General features: G+C 45.6%; 1 protein-coding gene across 1 annotated transcript in view; it reads left to right on the forward strand.

Annotated features, from left to right (window-relative positions):
* Positions 1–15,200, forward strand: part of LOC142572210 (D-3-phosphoglycerate dehydrogenase) — a 29,552-nt gene extending 14,352 nt beyond the window's left edge. The window contains exons 7-11 of the mRNA XM_075681162.1: positions 515–667; positions 3,460–3,598; positions 3,750–3,877; positions 6,741–6,966; positions 14,895–15,200. Coding sequence (XP_075537277.1) covers positions 515–667; positions 3,460–3,598; positions 3,750–3,877; positions 6,741–6,966; positions 14,895–15,052 — 804 coding nt within the window. The 3' untranslated portion in view covers positions 15,053–15,200. The remainder of the gene's footprint in view (positions 1–514; positions 668–3,459; positions 3,599–3,749; positions 3,878–6,740; positions 6,967–14,894) is intronic.
* Positions 15,201–15,230: the final 30 nt, after the last annotated feature.

Raw genomic sequence — 15,230 nt, forward strand, 5'->3', positions numbered from 1 at the left:
TTTGTATTTTTTTTCTAAGTTTCATTTTGGAGCTAAATTTAAAGTTGTTTTTTGGGGTATGCAAGGCAAGAAGCAATGCAATAAAGTGGTGAGGACAGGAAGGGATATTTCATACTTGGGTTGCCCACAGCAGCTTTTACTTGAAACATACTTTATGCAATATATTCTGAGAACATAAGCAAAAGAGTTAAAGGGATTATAGTCAGATGATTTGAAGATCATGCTACTTTTGAACATATGTAGTTCATATTCTTTTATTTCATGTGATGGGATGCGTTTCATCCTGGGGAGGTGATGCCTGAAGTTGATAATAATTAGGTGCACCTACTACCTACGGAAAATATTGACACCTGCAGTATGCTGCAGCATTTAAAGGGCCATTCTGATTATATTGCGAGAATACTTTTGTTGTCTAGGCTAAATCACAACAATCCAACAACTTTACTTGCCTTTTCTTTTCTTTTTCCTACTGCCTTTGGTACCTTACAATATTCATTCATGATTATATATGCAGGAACCTCCCAAGAACACCAAGCTCATTGACCACCCAAAGGTTGTCTGCACCCCTCACTTAGGTGCCAACACCAAGGAGGCCCAGCTGCGTGTGGCTCAGGAAATTGCTGAGCAGTTTGTTGCCCTCTCCAAAGGACAGACTGTTCCAGGAGTGGTGAGAGCTACTGTTCGCACCACATCTTGTGGCAATTTATGTGCCTCTCTCTTTTTTTTCTGTGAACAGCAGTTATGAACTAAGAAAAAATCTATCAAAAAAATTTTTTAATGTTTCTCGCAAACCACAAGAAGGTTGCAGGCAGTGTCGTGAATTGAACCAGCGCTTCAAGCCAAGCCCTTGTGGGCGTCTGATAACTCGAAGTACCAACAACCGTGGGTTAGAGCTTAATGAGTCACAGGTCCCCTTCAGCTGTCGCCTCACGTAATCCAGGGCCCATGTTTAGCCTACAAAAGGATGCAGTGTGCTGCGTGGCAATAAACACAGTATTGCCCCAAGTTATCAGTAACAGTTTATTTGCCTCTGATGACACCCAACACTGCATAAATGGCCAATCCCTGGGAGGTGCGGGAAACAAAGAAGCTCTTGTGACAAGAGAGAAAATACAGAAAAAAGCGGGCCACTAGCCTGTTGTTGTGGAACGATGGCTGCCCGCAACTCGCCGGTATCGAAAAATGGCCCCGTAGCTATGCTGCATACTCTCACGATGACCAGTGGGCCCCCTCGTGAGAACTATACCAAGCTTAGCTGGCTTGGGCCTTCAACAAGTGCGGCTCGGCGTAGTACAACCACACACGAGCTCTAGGCACTGCTCTTCGGCTTGGCATTCAGAAAAGGAGCAGCACCAAGTGCAAGGAATGCCATGGGTGCAAGGCACTGTGGGCGAGCTCAAGTTGGAACAATGCCCAAAACAAAAGGGCCTGTGGACAAAAGGAAAAACATGTATGCTCCTGATGTTGTCCCAGAGAAAGAAGCTCCCTCGCCAAAGCCAGCAGTGTTGGTAAGGCCAGCAGTGCGAGCGCCACAGCCGCAAACTGGTTGGTGGAAAAAGCCACCCCTAGCAACCATCACAGGTGGAAAGGGAGAATCCTAGGGACGACAGAATAGGCAAATGCCGGCTCAAATGCCCAGGACGCACCTCAGTCCCCCCACACTTTAACTGCTACTCCACTGATGGGTGTTGGGCATGTTGAAATAAACTTGGATAACATTTTAGTGCTAACACACAAAAGCAAATGGGAAACATAGACACCATGATGCAATAGGACATTGTGGTGTCTACATGTCCCTTTTGTCCTTGTCTACTAGTGCTAAAATGATATTTAAGTTCGCTACTCCACATTCACCTTACACTTTGAACAAGTGTCATAAGCTAAAGAATGGGCTGAACATGTCTGTTTCTGGAAGAGAAGATTCACTGGGCTGTGCAGAATGAGACATGGAGGGGAGAAGAGGGCTTTCCATAAGGCCAGGGACGAGCAATTAAAAAAATACATAAGTGTGAGAGACAGTGTCACTTTGTTACTTGCTAACAGTGGAGTATGCAGCCATAAATAAAAAAGACTGTTACCATTGAACCAGATGACGGAGAAGTGCAGCTAGAGCCTTCACATCAACTGATCAAAGCCAAAAATCCAGAAGCCTAATAATTTACAGCCTAGGAGCACATGCATACTCTTTGAAAGCACCATGGCAGAAGAGGGTGCCACAACACGAATATAAGTAGACTGAGAAATGAAATGAGCTACAAGAAAACACCTCATAACTGCTGTTTGCAGTAATTGAGTTATTGGTAATGCAAGAGTAGCTTAAGCCTGCCAGTTTTTGTTAATTTGTTCTTGACAGTAAATTAGGCTGGAGCACACCAAACTATAAGAACTGGATGTGGAATGGTTAATCATCTATGTTTATCCAGTATGAAACACTGTAATCATTCTGCTACTGCAGCATGCTAATTCCTAGAACAGTCACCATGGTGTACCTTGCTAGCCAATATCTTGAATGAAATTCGGCAAGCAGTCGAGGACACAAAAGTGCAAATGAAGCACTCTCGTTTGATTGTGGTCACATTGACTGCCCTACATATTTTATTTATTTACTTTGTTTGTGTGCGTGTCTGAGGTGTTATCAACCCCTGATACCATATTGTTACTCCAGCTTTATCAGCATGACATTGTCATGCAGGCAGCAAAATTTTTTGATCAACCAGCGGAGAGCTAGCATTGTTCTAGCAGTTTACATTTGCAGACTTCTATGAATGTGGAGTTCTGAATGAATGAATGTGGAAAAACTGAATATAGTATTGAGTGAGTTGCATAAAACCTAGAGGGCAATTGACCAGTTCATGCTGCTGCTGCTAGTGTTCCATTATGCCAAGTGACCTTACATATGTGTGGTTACTGTGCTGATGGAGGGGCAACGCGCTCATAATAAGACGCCGAAGTTGGTTGACCGTAATTGTCGCGTTGAACAGTCAGGCAGTGCCGAAACTAGGAGTCTCAAATCTAGCTCTTCATTGGGCATATGTGTGCCTACGAAAACAAGTAACACTTTATAGCTTGTGCTATTAAGGGAGTAAACCCCCCCTCTTTCCCGCGCCTCCTCCCCGTGCCTCGCGTGTGCAAGACGGTGCGCTTCCGGCCCTCTTTCCTCCCTCCCTAGCACGCGAAATGTTGAGCCGCGATCGTCAACTGACCCTCGCAAGTCAGTTGCCAGCCCTTACTGACACGGCAAAAGTCCATTTTATACCCCTGATTTTGACAAAAATCGCCACTAATTTCGACCGTTGTAGCATGGTCGATCAACTTTGTTGCATTAATAAAATAGGCAGACCGAACTAAGTTGAAATATGGCCCGTTATATCTGAAAGTCTGTTGTATGTGGCTCCACTGTAACAAGCATAGACTGTACATGTGGACCAAATGGTCATGTTTTGTATACTGGTCACTCAGGTGAATGCTCCATCACTGTCCCAAACACAAGTTCCTGAGAACAAGCCCTGGGCAGATCTCTGCATTGCTCTGGGAAAGATTGCAGCTGGGCTGGCAGGCTCCCTGGCATCTGGACTGCAGGTTGAGCTGACTACAAAAGGTGATTGGTGTATTTGTGATCGTTTCATTCTGGGAGCAAATCTTTATGAATACACAAGCTTCAGTGATGCACACTGCTCTATTGTTTACAGGTACTTTTTACACTTTCTGTCTCTTTTGTTCATGTGTGTCTCTCTCTCCCTTTTTTCCAGGTGCTGGGCTTGAGAAGAAGGGTCAGTTCCTCACATCTGCAGCTTGTATTGGCCTTCTGAACCAATTTGGTCAAAGCCATGCTAACTTCATCAATATCACTGTGCTTTCATCAGATGCCGGTATCAAGGTGTGTTCACACATATCACCTTTTTAAGATGAGAGTGAATTTATTTGGTTTGCTGCATTATCTCTTGACAGACTCTAGACCATCTGTGCTAGCCATTTCATTGTGGTTACGTGCCTGTTACTTGTTGGAGGAGTGGGACATCTCCTCTGTCTTGCTCCTGGCAGGTACATGGACCATCCCATAGCAACAGGGGAGCCATCTGTGCTTGGTGTTATATAGGATGCTTTCATTCCCACTTACTCACCAAGGAGAGTGTTGCTTAACTTGATAAATATCAGATAAGAAACGTCAACCATCATATTCAGCACAACATGGCCAGTGGTCACTATGTGCAAGACATTCCTTTACAAGTGCACATGCTTCAGCCGTGCCAGGCTGTGTTTGGGCTCAGATGAAGGATGCTATCTCCAGCTCCACACACAGTCTGTGGATTTGCACTAGCTGACGATTTAACAAATGAATGTAGAGTACACACAACTGTTAAACAGAGAAGCCCTTGCTGATTTATGCAACATTTAGTATTGCATATCAAATACAGTGTCTGCAATCTCCTCCTCCTAAGCCTTTAGCAAGCTTGCAAAGATTGTGCTTGAGAGTGTCCACCATCCAGGACCCTGCAAACACACCTGATCTATCCTTTTTCTCTTATGGATTAAATTTCTGCATCAGATGTTTTTTTCTTTTAGTTTGTTGCGAGGCATATGGAGAATAATTGAAATTCAGCAATGTAAGATCCACAGCAATCAAAGCATGTCAACAGCATACTTTGTTTTGTACTAAAACATGACATCATGCATTGTGCCACTCCTCACGCCACCACAGAAGCACCCTTACACATGCTATGGCATGATGTCAGGTTTGCCTTGCCTGCTCGCCTTTCACCCAGACCCACACTTCTCCATTGCCACAAGCCTTTACCAAATGTTTCCTACCCCATCACTTCACAAAGTGTTTCAATCCACTAGCTCTTACCTTATTCACATAGTGATCATAACAAATTTCAGAAGCACACTGGAGCTCTCAGAATTGCACTTTTGTTGCTTTTTTTTCCATAAGAGCTCCTCAAAACTTTTTACATTTCAACCTGGCAACTTTTATGGTTTCTATCGGTAGTACTACAGATACTTGTCATGTCTTGTGTGGTTATCTTTTAGTAACTGTTTAAAGGGGCTCTGAGACACTTCTCCAACAAGGTAAAGAAACATGCCCAATATGTATACCATGCTTCTCTGAACATACTGGCCAGATATCTTGCTGCATGCAACAAGGAACCTACAATCTCGCATATTAGATTGTGTGCTCTCTATTTCAGCCTTCTGAAAACAGCAGTTCTTTTCCCCACCTTAGAGGACATCAGCAATGATGTACATGAAGTGCAGTAGCCCATAGATGCCAACTATTGGGCATACACGTGCACGCCCTTCCACATGATTTTTAATGGAGAAGCAATAGTTGTTAACATGTCCTCTCCCCATTCGTTTGTGGTGCTTCAGTGCTGTTTCCAGATGCCAGCCTTGAAGGGTTAAGCCTAGACCACACGTACGCTTGCGGACGCGTGCAAGCTCGCGTCCGCGTGCCCACGCATGCGCAGACGGTGCTACATGGCTCGTACGTGTCGAAATGCAGCTTGATCTCAGGGAACAGCTCCTCTCTGTTATCACGCGCTTGGGCTGCCTTGTGTCGGCACGCCTGGCTACGTAGCTACGTTACTGTACATTCAACTCTCAGTGAAGCAGATTTATATCATACAAGAAAGTCCTTCTTCTTTCCTTTTTGTGCTGATCTAACAGCTATAATAATATAACAACTACGGTTATGATGTCGAAGCATTTTGAAGCACTGTCAATAACGAAGTACAAAGTGGCGTCTGCTAGGGCATCTGTGAGTGGGTGCTGTCACGTGTCATTGTGGATGCAAACTGCCATTCCTTGCAAGGCGCGTGGACACGAGCTTGCATCATCTGCAAGCATATGTGTGGTCTCGGTTTTACAAGAAGCATACTGTGGTAGGAACAAAAGAAAGGAAGGAGTGAAAGACGGGGCACAGCACTGCTCCAGCTTAGAGAAATTGATGAGGTGGAATAAGAAAATAAATGTTACAGTCAATATTATATTACTCATATTGGGTCCTTTTCAAACATTATTTTGACCCTTCATGGTAGCTTAGTGGCTGCTGAGGCCACGGGTTTGATCGCGGCTGCATTTTGATAGAGATGAAATGCAAAAACGCAGCCCAAGTGGTCAAAATTTAATCTGGATCATGGTGTTTGGCCACTAAAACCCCTAATTCTAAGTTGTAAACATTTTTGAAAATACTGCATTTCTTAAAGAAGTGTTACACCCCCTTTCTGCATGTTGCTTAGTTTCAAGGAAAGGTGTTTCAGTGCCCCTTTAAGCTTTGCACATCTTTCCCAAACTCAGCCTTTCCACACAGTGTGCCAGATGGGCAAGACACCTTGACTTAAACTTTAACAGCTGACGCTATAAGACAGAGAATTTATTGGCACTTCATTGAATGTTCTCTAGGACTTGTAAAAGCCACAGCCCATGCGCACAGATGCTGGACTGCCAGCACATCAACACGTGTCTCACCTCACTCTTGGTGGCTCAACTAATTGTCACGGAACTCTGCGGTCGTGTTATAGTACCAATCAAACCATCGATAGGGAAGTGGCAGCCAATATTGAAAGGTGGCTACTGCTACAATAGGGACAAAGATAGAGATGTTGATGGCTCTTGTGGCATTGGTTGATGGCCACAATTTCCACGTGTGTTACGAATTGAACAAAAGGCATCTCTATGCTGTTGCCTTAAATAAGTAGCTGCCATTTGGGTAAACATTGTGTGCAAAATTCTGTCTGCAGGCTTCCCACAAGCATGTGCCACAAGCAGCATTTGGCGAGGCTGAAGTTGTCCTGTCTGTGAAGAGTGGGTCTGTGGGCCACACTGTTGCAGGCACCGTGAGTGGCCCCACTCTGCTGCTGTGCTCCTTGGATGGCGCTGCTTTTCAGCCTACGCAGCTTCTGTCGCCTGGTGGCATGCTGGTTGCAATAGGAGACAACAGCCCGAACACATTTGCCGAGGTCATCGGTAAGTGCATGTTGTAACTTGTGCAGCCTCCCATTCATTGCCTGGCAGCTTTATGGGAGATGCTGAACATGCGGAACGCCAACTTCAGTCAGCATGCTCGAGCGAGGCTGTCGCGATCGGGAAGCAGTTCAGACACCTGGGCCAGCTTCCACAGGACAGGCAGCGAATCGTTGTTGTACACCACGACAACGTCTCCAACTTGAAGTCGTGGTGCCAGCTTCGGTGTCGCCTCATGTGCAGAGTGCAGAAGCAGCAAGCACTCCTTACACCAGCGCTTCCAGAGATGGCCTGTTAAAGCTTGTTGATGTATGTTGAAAGTTGATTTAGGTAGCATGGTGCCCAACTCTTGAGGCAAGCACATTGCACATTTGCCACGAAGTGTGAAGGCGCCAGTGGCCTTCCATCACATGGGCCCTCGTGGCTCGACATAGCATTTGTGCAGGACATGTCTCTGCCTGTGTTGAGCTTTGTTGAGTGTTGACCATTGACCACTGTGCACTGGCGTTCATTCCAGAAGGGAGAAGCTTGTACCTTTGTGTCCTGATATAGTTTCGTATTGTCATGCTTGTACTCGTAGAATTGCCATCCGGAGCACATGAGACCATCATTGGAAATGGCCTTGAGCCTCATCTGTTACTCTTGGGCAGCCTTGTAGGAGGTGGACATTTCTTGCCTTTGGGAATCTTTGTGATGCCACTATTGGACTTGGGTTCCCTAGGCGCGTCTGTGGCAACTGCTTTAGGCAGCGTTCCATAATCGGCAATCTTGCCACTCTTGTGTCTCTTGAAGTCTTCCGTGTTCTTTGCATTTCCCTTGTTTTCTTTTTCTTTCTTTCTTTCTTCTTTTTTTTTGTTCTAGTTGCATTTCTTGCTGTCCTTCTTAAGCATGGTGATGGCTTGTTCTCTGGACAGGAGCACTCTTGTATGGAAGCTTGGTAAACAATGAAGGATCTGTGGCACTGTCCCGGGCCCTTCCATGAAGAGGGGAGCTTCGTACTTGTATTCATTACCTTCCTGAGCAATGTCTCGTATGCTAACTGTATTCAGGTGCATTATCGAAGAACTGTCTGCTTTCAATGGTGCATTGTCTCTGGGAGGCTCTCCAGTACCAAAGACCAGATGTGCTTTGCACAGTTGAATCTTGGGAGAAGTCGTGAAGGGTTCCCTGAACCGTCAATCCAAAACGGGTTTCCACTGCAGTAACTTGAGGCGATAATCGAGATATCTGGCCAGTTACAACGTCCCAATATATATCGGAGCCAATGAGAAGGCTGATCTCGTTTTCTCGGAAAGTAGCTGCTTCAGGACTTGCATCACCGTGAACAAGGCCGAGGTTCGTGATCATGGTAAAGATTGCGCCATCCACTGGTGGATTGCTTACCGCAGAAATTTCCGGCACTTTGAGGGCATCTATAGTGGTGTCATTGGTACAGTGCTGGCTCCGGAATGTGATGGACACTCGGTTATATGTAAAAGTCACAGGGCGATGCGTTTTCCCAAAGGTGAATAGGTTGAGGTGCTCAATGCCTTGAACAGGACAGTTAAGGACTCTAGCAGTGTCCCACCGAACAAAAGTGCACTGGCTGCCCGTGTATAAAAGGAACCGGAGCAAAATTGACCTTGCTGGTGCGACAGCCCAAGGCCTGCCCGTCTGTAGGAATACAAGCGTGAATCTGGCGCCACTCGTTGACATGGAAGTTGCACGAGGCGGTGCGTCGATGGATTCCGGCAGCCTGTGCATTGCGTGGACAATGCAGATGCATTGCCCAGACACTTTGATTGATTTTGACTCGGAGTGCATACATTGCACAGTGACGTCAAGTGTTTTCCAGTACAGTAGGTATATTGCAAGTTTCTAACACTTCGGCATTCACTGGTGATGTGGTTGCGCTGGGCGCAGTAGAAGCAACACCTGCGCACCTGAAGCTTCCTGCCTTTTTCTTCTGAAGTGAGTGACGTGGAGCGTTGCTGACCTGTATGGTACGATGCATTGCACAGGAGGCAGGGACCCTTGCACGGCGATCTTACTTCAATTGATAAAGCCATTGCAGAGGGCACGTTTAGCTCAGGAGGTTGTGATACACATTGATAATGCCATTGGCTTGCATATGAGCTGGCTTGGTCGAGACAGCCTTCCTCCCTCGCCTCGACTTGAATTCGTAGGAAGGTCATAAGATGTTTCACTTGCTGGGACTTGTCTTCTGTAACCGCTGCCGTGTCAGTGTGGTTCGACGAAGAAGCCTCCTTCAGCTGCTGACTGTACAGGATACCAAGGTCATGTGGTAAGGCCTTCATGATGACGCGTCACAGAACAGAAGCATACTCGTCTGGCGAAATGCCACGGCCCCTCCAGTGCGCTTGTGTGGAAAGTGATTTCATTGTAGAGGTCTCAAAGCTTGTTGAGATCTGCTGAACTACCAATGGGTGCTATTGCAAGTAGATGGTCCAGATGGTCATGGACCAATATGTCACGACGGCTAAACCAGTCAGACAGCACCTTGATGGTGACATTGTGGGTGGCCTTGGCGAGGCAGTTACTCTGAATTGCCGTCTTAGCTGACCCAGACAGGTATGTCAGCAGATATTTAAATTGTTCTATCTCGGATAGTGATTCATTGCTGTGAATGCTTGCCTGGTACTGGTCCCAAAAGCCTTGCCAGTCACGCCGCTCCCCAGAAAACATCGAGATATGTAGCTTTGGCAAGGCAACGCAGGAGAGCGATTCCACGGGTGACACTCCGGGCGATGCGGAAGGGGCAGCTGGGTACGGTGTCGAGTAAAGTTGTGCTGCAAGACTCATGGTGGAGTCAACGGGGACGGGATTGATTGGTGGATGCGGCTCGGTGGTGAGGCGCATGATTTTCTTCGTAAAAGTGACCTTTTATTCGTACTTAAAAGGTGTGGCCAAGTCTGCCTCCAGTCTTCGTCCATGAGCGTATCTTGTGTGGCACGGTCGAACTTGATGAGCTCCACCTGCTTCGTTAAAACGAGCTTGAGATGCTGGTGCGGTGCCCATGTAGGGGTCGCCTGATCTGTCAGCAGGGCATCACTCATACCAATGGCTTTGGTGATCGCGCTCCGGATGAAGCTGTGCTTGGTGCGAAGTTTCTTCATTGCCGGAATTCGAGGGCCAGACAGCAGGGTGGGTTTCATCACCACCTAAAATGTAGCAAACGACGATGAGGATTAGACCCAGACCCAGACGTCTGACTCGTCCGTCATCTGGCAGCAACCGCTTGAGCAGTGCCTTTGGTTGATAATAATAATGTTGATAATGACTTAGTCTTTGGCACATAAGCACTCTGCCGCTCGTGCTTGGTGCACCTTCTTCTTTATTTGCAACACTTTCCAAGGCTTTTGCCTCAACAAATAAATGATTGCTTTATGAATGTCATGTTGCTACAAAAACCTTTACAGCAGTAAAATAAGTTTACCACCGTCACTAATGGCAATAATTAAGACATGGCATGACATGACAAGAACTTTATTGAGATCCTGAAGGGCTCACATCTGAGGGCACACGGGATGAGCCGATGGCTTCACCCGTGACGGGACTGACTGGCCGAGACCCACCACAACATCAATGGGCCTTCTGGACGTCCTAGAGTTGTTGATGTTCTGGACACTTGAGGGCGGATTCCCAGGAGTCCTCGGTTTTGAGTGAAGAGGCCTCTAAGGCAGGGCACAGCCAGAGCATGTGTTTGAAATTACAACATTCATATCCGCAATTGCAGATATTCCTGTGAGTTTTCCTCGTAGATTAAGTGCATTAAGTGAGGGGTAGGGTAAGATCTAGTCTGCAGCATTTTAAGCGTAGAGGCCTGGGCCCTGTCACGCTTGGGGTGTGGCAGGGCGAAGGTTCTACGGCTAAGCTTGTAATGAGTGGTAATCGCATGATATGTATGGAGCAGGTGTTTTCCTAAATCTATGGGAATTTTTGAAGTCCCAGGTTCTGCTGTGCAGTTCGTGAGGTCACGCGCAAACCTATGGGCAGCCTCATTCGGGTTAATCCCATTCGGTACAGTGATGTCCCTTAGGTGGGCAGGGAACCAAGAAATGTGGTTATATCCCTGCTCTTCACTTCTGATAGTGAAGTCCTGATCCTGAAGGATCTTGCTTGTTGTTTCCGCTACCAATCCGGATGAGAAGGGGCAAATGGCAGATCGTGAGTCCAAGTATATAAAGGCTGGCTTCTTACCACTATCAATTCCTAAAGCAATAGCAGCCTCCTCTGCCACATGGGACATCTTCACCCTTACAGAAGCTGCACTAATGATTTTTCCCTTTACGTCCACCACTGTTATGGAGAATCTTTCCCCTGTGGGATACCATGCTGTGTCGACAAAAAGTGCATCTAGCTTGTGTTGATGTAGTGTTGATGTAAATCTTGTAGGATTGCCCTTGTTTGTGCGTTTCTCCAGCCCACGTTATACACGGGATGAATGTTACGGGGTACAGGGTCTGTTACCAAATGAGACCTGGTATCTTTGCTGCGAGATTTAGTAGATTCAGGGCTATACCGGGGTTCAGTGCCGGCCCCCTCCAGGATTTTAAGGCCAGGTTTAGTGGCAGAGAGCCGAGTGATTTGGGCTATGCAATGTGCTTGAATAATCTTATCAGCAGTATTGTGGATTCCCAGGGCCAGCAGCCTTTCCATGCTAGCAGACTGGGACAGTTCAATGGCCCTTTTGAGTCCCGTTGAAATGAGAGAGTCAAGATGAGCTGTTTCAGCTCGTGTCCATTCTAAATAAGGTGCAGTGTAAGATACGTAACTTAGTAAGATCGCCTGAAAGGCCCGGATGAGACTGTCCTCCTTCAATCCTTTTCTTCACCTAGCTACCCTAGCAATGAGTTTCAGAACAGAGTTTGCCTGTCCTGTTAGACGACTCAGAGCTTCTCTATTATGTCCTTTGGAATTAATAGTTAGCCCTAAGATTTTAACAGAATCAACTCTGGGTATGCAGACGCCCACTTTAGTTTTATCTGAATAGGTGCTAATCCTTTCGTTTTGCCTCCTTGTCTCACTTTCCTGTACAGCAGTAGCTCTGACTTTGTGGGAGAGGATGTCAACCCCGTGCTAGCGAGGAAATCCTCTGTGATGTTAACAGCTTCTTGTAAGCTTTTCTTTAATCTGGCTAGCGACCCTCTGGGGACCCAGATGGTTACGTCGTCTGCACAGATGACATGCCGTACATCTGAGATGCCAGCCAACCTCTCGGAGAGCCTGTTCATAGTGATATTAAAAAGCAGGGGTGACAGCACCGACCACTGTGTTGTGCCGAGAAAACCTAGAGGCAAAGGCCCTTTGGTAACCATCCCAACTCTAATGAATGCCATGCGTTCACTAAGGAAGGATTTAGTAAAGTTAAAAAGTCTGCTGCCAAGATTGAGCTGGGATATCTCACCTAAGATGTGTTGGTGTCTGACCTTGTCAAAGGCCTTAGCCAAGTCTAGGGCCAGAACGCCCATCACATCTCTAGTGCGGTTATCAAAGATTGATTTCTTCAATAGGAGCATCGCATCTTTTGTGGAGAGGGAAGGAAAGACGCAATGTCGCTCGATGTGACTTGGTATGCGATTATGAACTAAATACATGCTCCATGACTTTGCCGGAGGTTTTCCGTACTAATAGGCTTTCCCGACTTAGGAATGAAAACTACCTTGGCCACCTTCCATTCATCAGGGACTTGCCCCAACTCCCAGACTAGATTGATCTCATTTGTTAAAATCTCTGTTGATTTGTTATCCAAGTTCCTTAGAAGTTTGTTTTTGATGCTATCTGGTCCTGGAGCAGACTTGCTATTGAGGTTAAAGAGGACGTGTCTAACCTCTGATACGGAGAAGGCTTCATCAAGGAGTGGGGCACTCAGCCCAGTGTATTACGGCTATGGGACCTTCTCTGCCTCCCTGCATGCGTCACTGGAGATGCAGCACTGGTGCTGACACCTCATGAAGTTGATTTTAAACAACATGCATGGGACTCTTAATTATAACTTTCCTTGGCAATAATTAAAAGTCTCGTGCATGTTGTTTAAAGACAACTTCGTGAGATGTCAGCACCAGTGCTGCAGCTCCTGTAGGTATCTTAGAGCAGTAAGCACACGTTGGCCAGTAGAAGTCATGCATTTGAGGGCACAAATCGCAAGTGTGCACACCAATCTTAAAATTATTTCAAGGAAAAACAACACAATTCTCAGTTGCGCTGCTTGGTGCACGTAATTCAAGTGCTAAGGAAAATGCAGAATACACATTTCATTCAGATCTGCATATCTAAAAAAAGTTGCCAGAGTACATGTGTGCTGCCTTCAAGGGTCCCGGAGAACTGGAAGAATGCCAACATTATACTAATCCACAAAAAGGGAGACATTAAAGAATTGAAAAATCATAGGCCCATTAGCTTACTTCCAGTATTGTATAAAATATTCAAGATAGTTTCAAATACAATAAGGGCAACACTTGACTTCATTCAACCAGGGGAACAGGCTGGCTTTAGGAAGGGATACTGTAAAATGGATCACATCTATGTAATCAAACAGAAGAAATCTGCAGAGTATAATCAGCCTCTTTATATGGCTTTCATAGATTATGAAAAGGCGTTTGATTCAGTAGAGATTCCAGCAGTCATACAGGCATTACGTAATCAAGTAGCAGAGAAGGCTTACATAAATATCTTGGAAAATATCTATAAAGATTCCACAGCTACCTTAATTCTCCACAAGAAAAGTAGGAAGATACCTATAAAGAAAGGGGTCAGACAGTGAGACACAATCTCTCCAATGCTATTCACTGCATGCTTGGAATAAGTTTTCAAGCCATTAAACTGGGAAGGCTTAGGAGCAAGGATCAGCAGCGAACATCTCAGCAACCTTTGATTTGCAAATGACACTGTCCTGTTCAGCAACACTGGGGACGAGTTACAACAATTGATTGAGGACCTTAACAGAGAAAATATAAGAGTGGGGTTGAAGCTTAATATGCAAAAGAGAAAGACAATGATCAATAGCCGTGCAAGGGAGCAAAAGTTCAGGATCGCCAGTCAGCCTCTAGTCTGTGAAGGAGTATGTTTATCTAGATCAATCAATCGCAGGAGACCCTGATCAGGAGAAGGAAAGTTAGAGTAATAAAAATGGGTTGGAGCGCATTCGGCAGACATTCTCAAATCCTGACAAGAAGTTTACCATTATCACTAAAAAGAAAGGTGTACAATCAGTGCATTCTACCGGTGCTAACATATGGGGCTCAAAATTGGAGACACAAAAAAAAGAAGCTCGAAGACAAGTTAAGGACCGCATAAAGAGCGTTGGAACGAAGAATGATAGGCGTAACGCTAAGAGACAGGAAGAGAGCGGTATGGATCAGTGAGCAAACGGGGATAGCAGATGTTCTAACTGATATTAAGAAAAAGAAATGGAGCTGGGCAGGTCATGTAATGCGTAGGTTAGATAACCGGTGGACCATTAGGGTTACAGAATGGGTACCAAGAGAAAGGAAACACAGTCGAAGATGGCAGAAGGCTAGGTGGGTGATGAAATTAAGAAATTCGCAGGCGCAAATTGGAATCGGTTGGCACAGGACAGGGCTAATTGGAGGTCGCAGTAAAAGGCCGTTGTCCTGCAGTGGACTTAAAGTAGGCTGTTGATGATGATGATGATGATGCTAACCAAAAAGTGTCTTAGCAGCATATCTCAACAAATCGACCAGGAAGCTATCACTTGACTTCCAACAGTCATCCTCAGATGGTTCTTGCTGAATTTTTTTCTACCGTATGCCTACATGGAGTTACATTTCTCTATTGAAACCCTGCACTTCTTAAAAGCAAGAATACTGCTTGCATGGCGCATTGTAGAAACCTGGGGGTATGTATGCTAATTTCAACATACACTAAATATTTTCTGCTCATGCAAACTGGTGATAATTTTGCTCTTTCAGGTGCACTTGTGAAAAACGGTGTATCGGTGCTGTCAGCTTCATGTACCACTGGCCACGAAGGAAAGGCTTTCTACCTCTTCAGAACTGGCTCCCCTGTCAAGGCACAGACGCAACCACCAATCGCACCATTGAAGTTCTGGACATACATCAACATCTGAAGTCATAAAATTCCACCAAAGCAACGCAGCTGTATTTTGATATGCTTGTTTAGTGCACTTTTACGCACCAATTCTTGATATACTAAGGCACATACAATAAAATTTATATAAACAATGAGCAATAAAGAGTTCGTGCTGATGTGTGCAATTGTTCTCATGGAATTTTATTTTTTAGTAA

This window comes from Dermacentor variabilis, chromosome 2 (assembly GCF_050947875.1).
Source record: "Dermacentor variabilis isolate Ectoservices chromosome 2, ASM5094787v1, whole genome shotgun sequence".
In the NCBI taxonomy this organism is placed as follows: Eukaryota; Metazoa; Arthropoda; class Arachnida; order Ixodida; family Ixodidae; genus Dermacentor; species Dermacentor variabilis.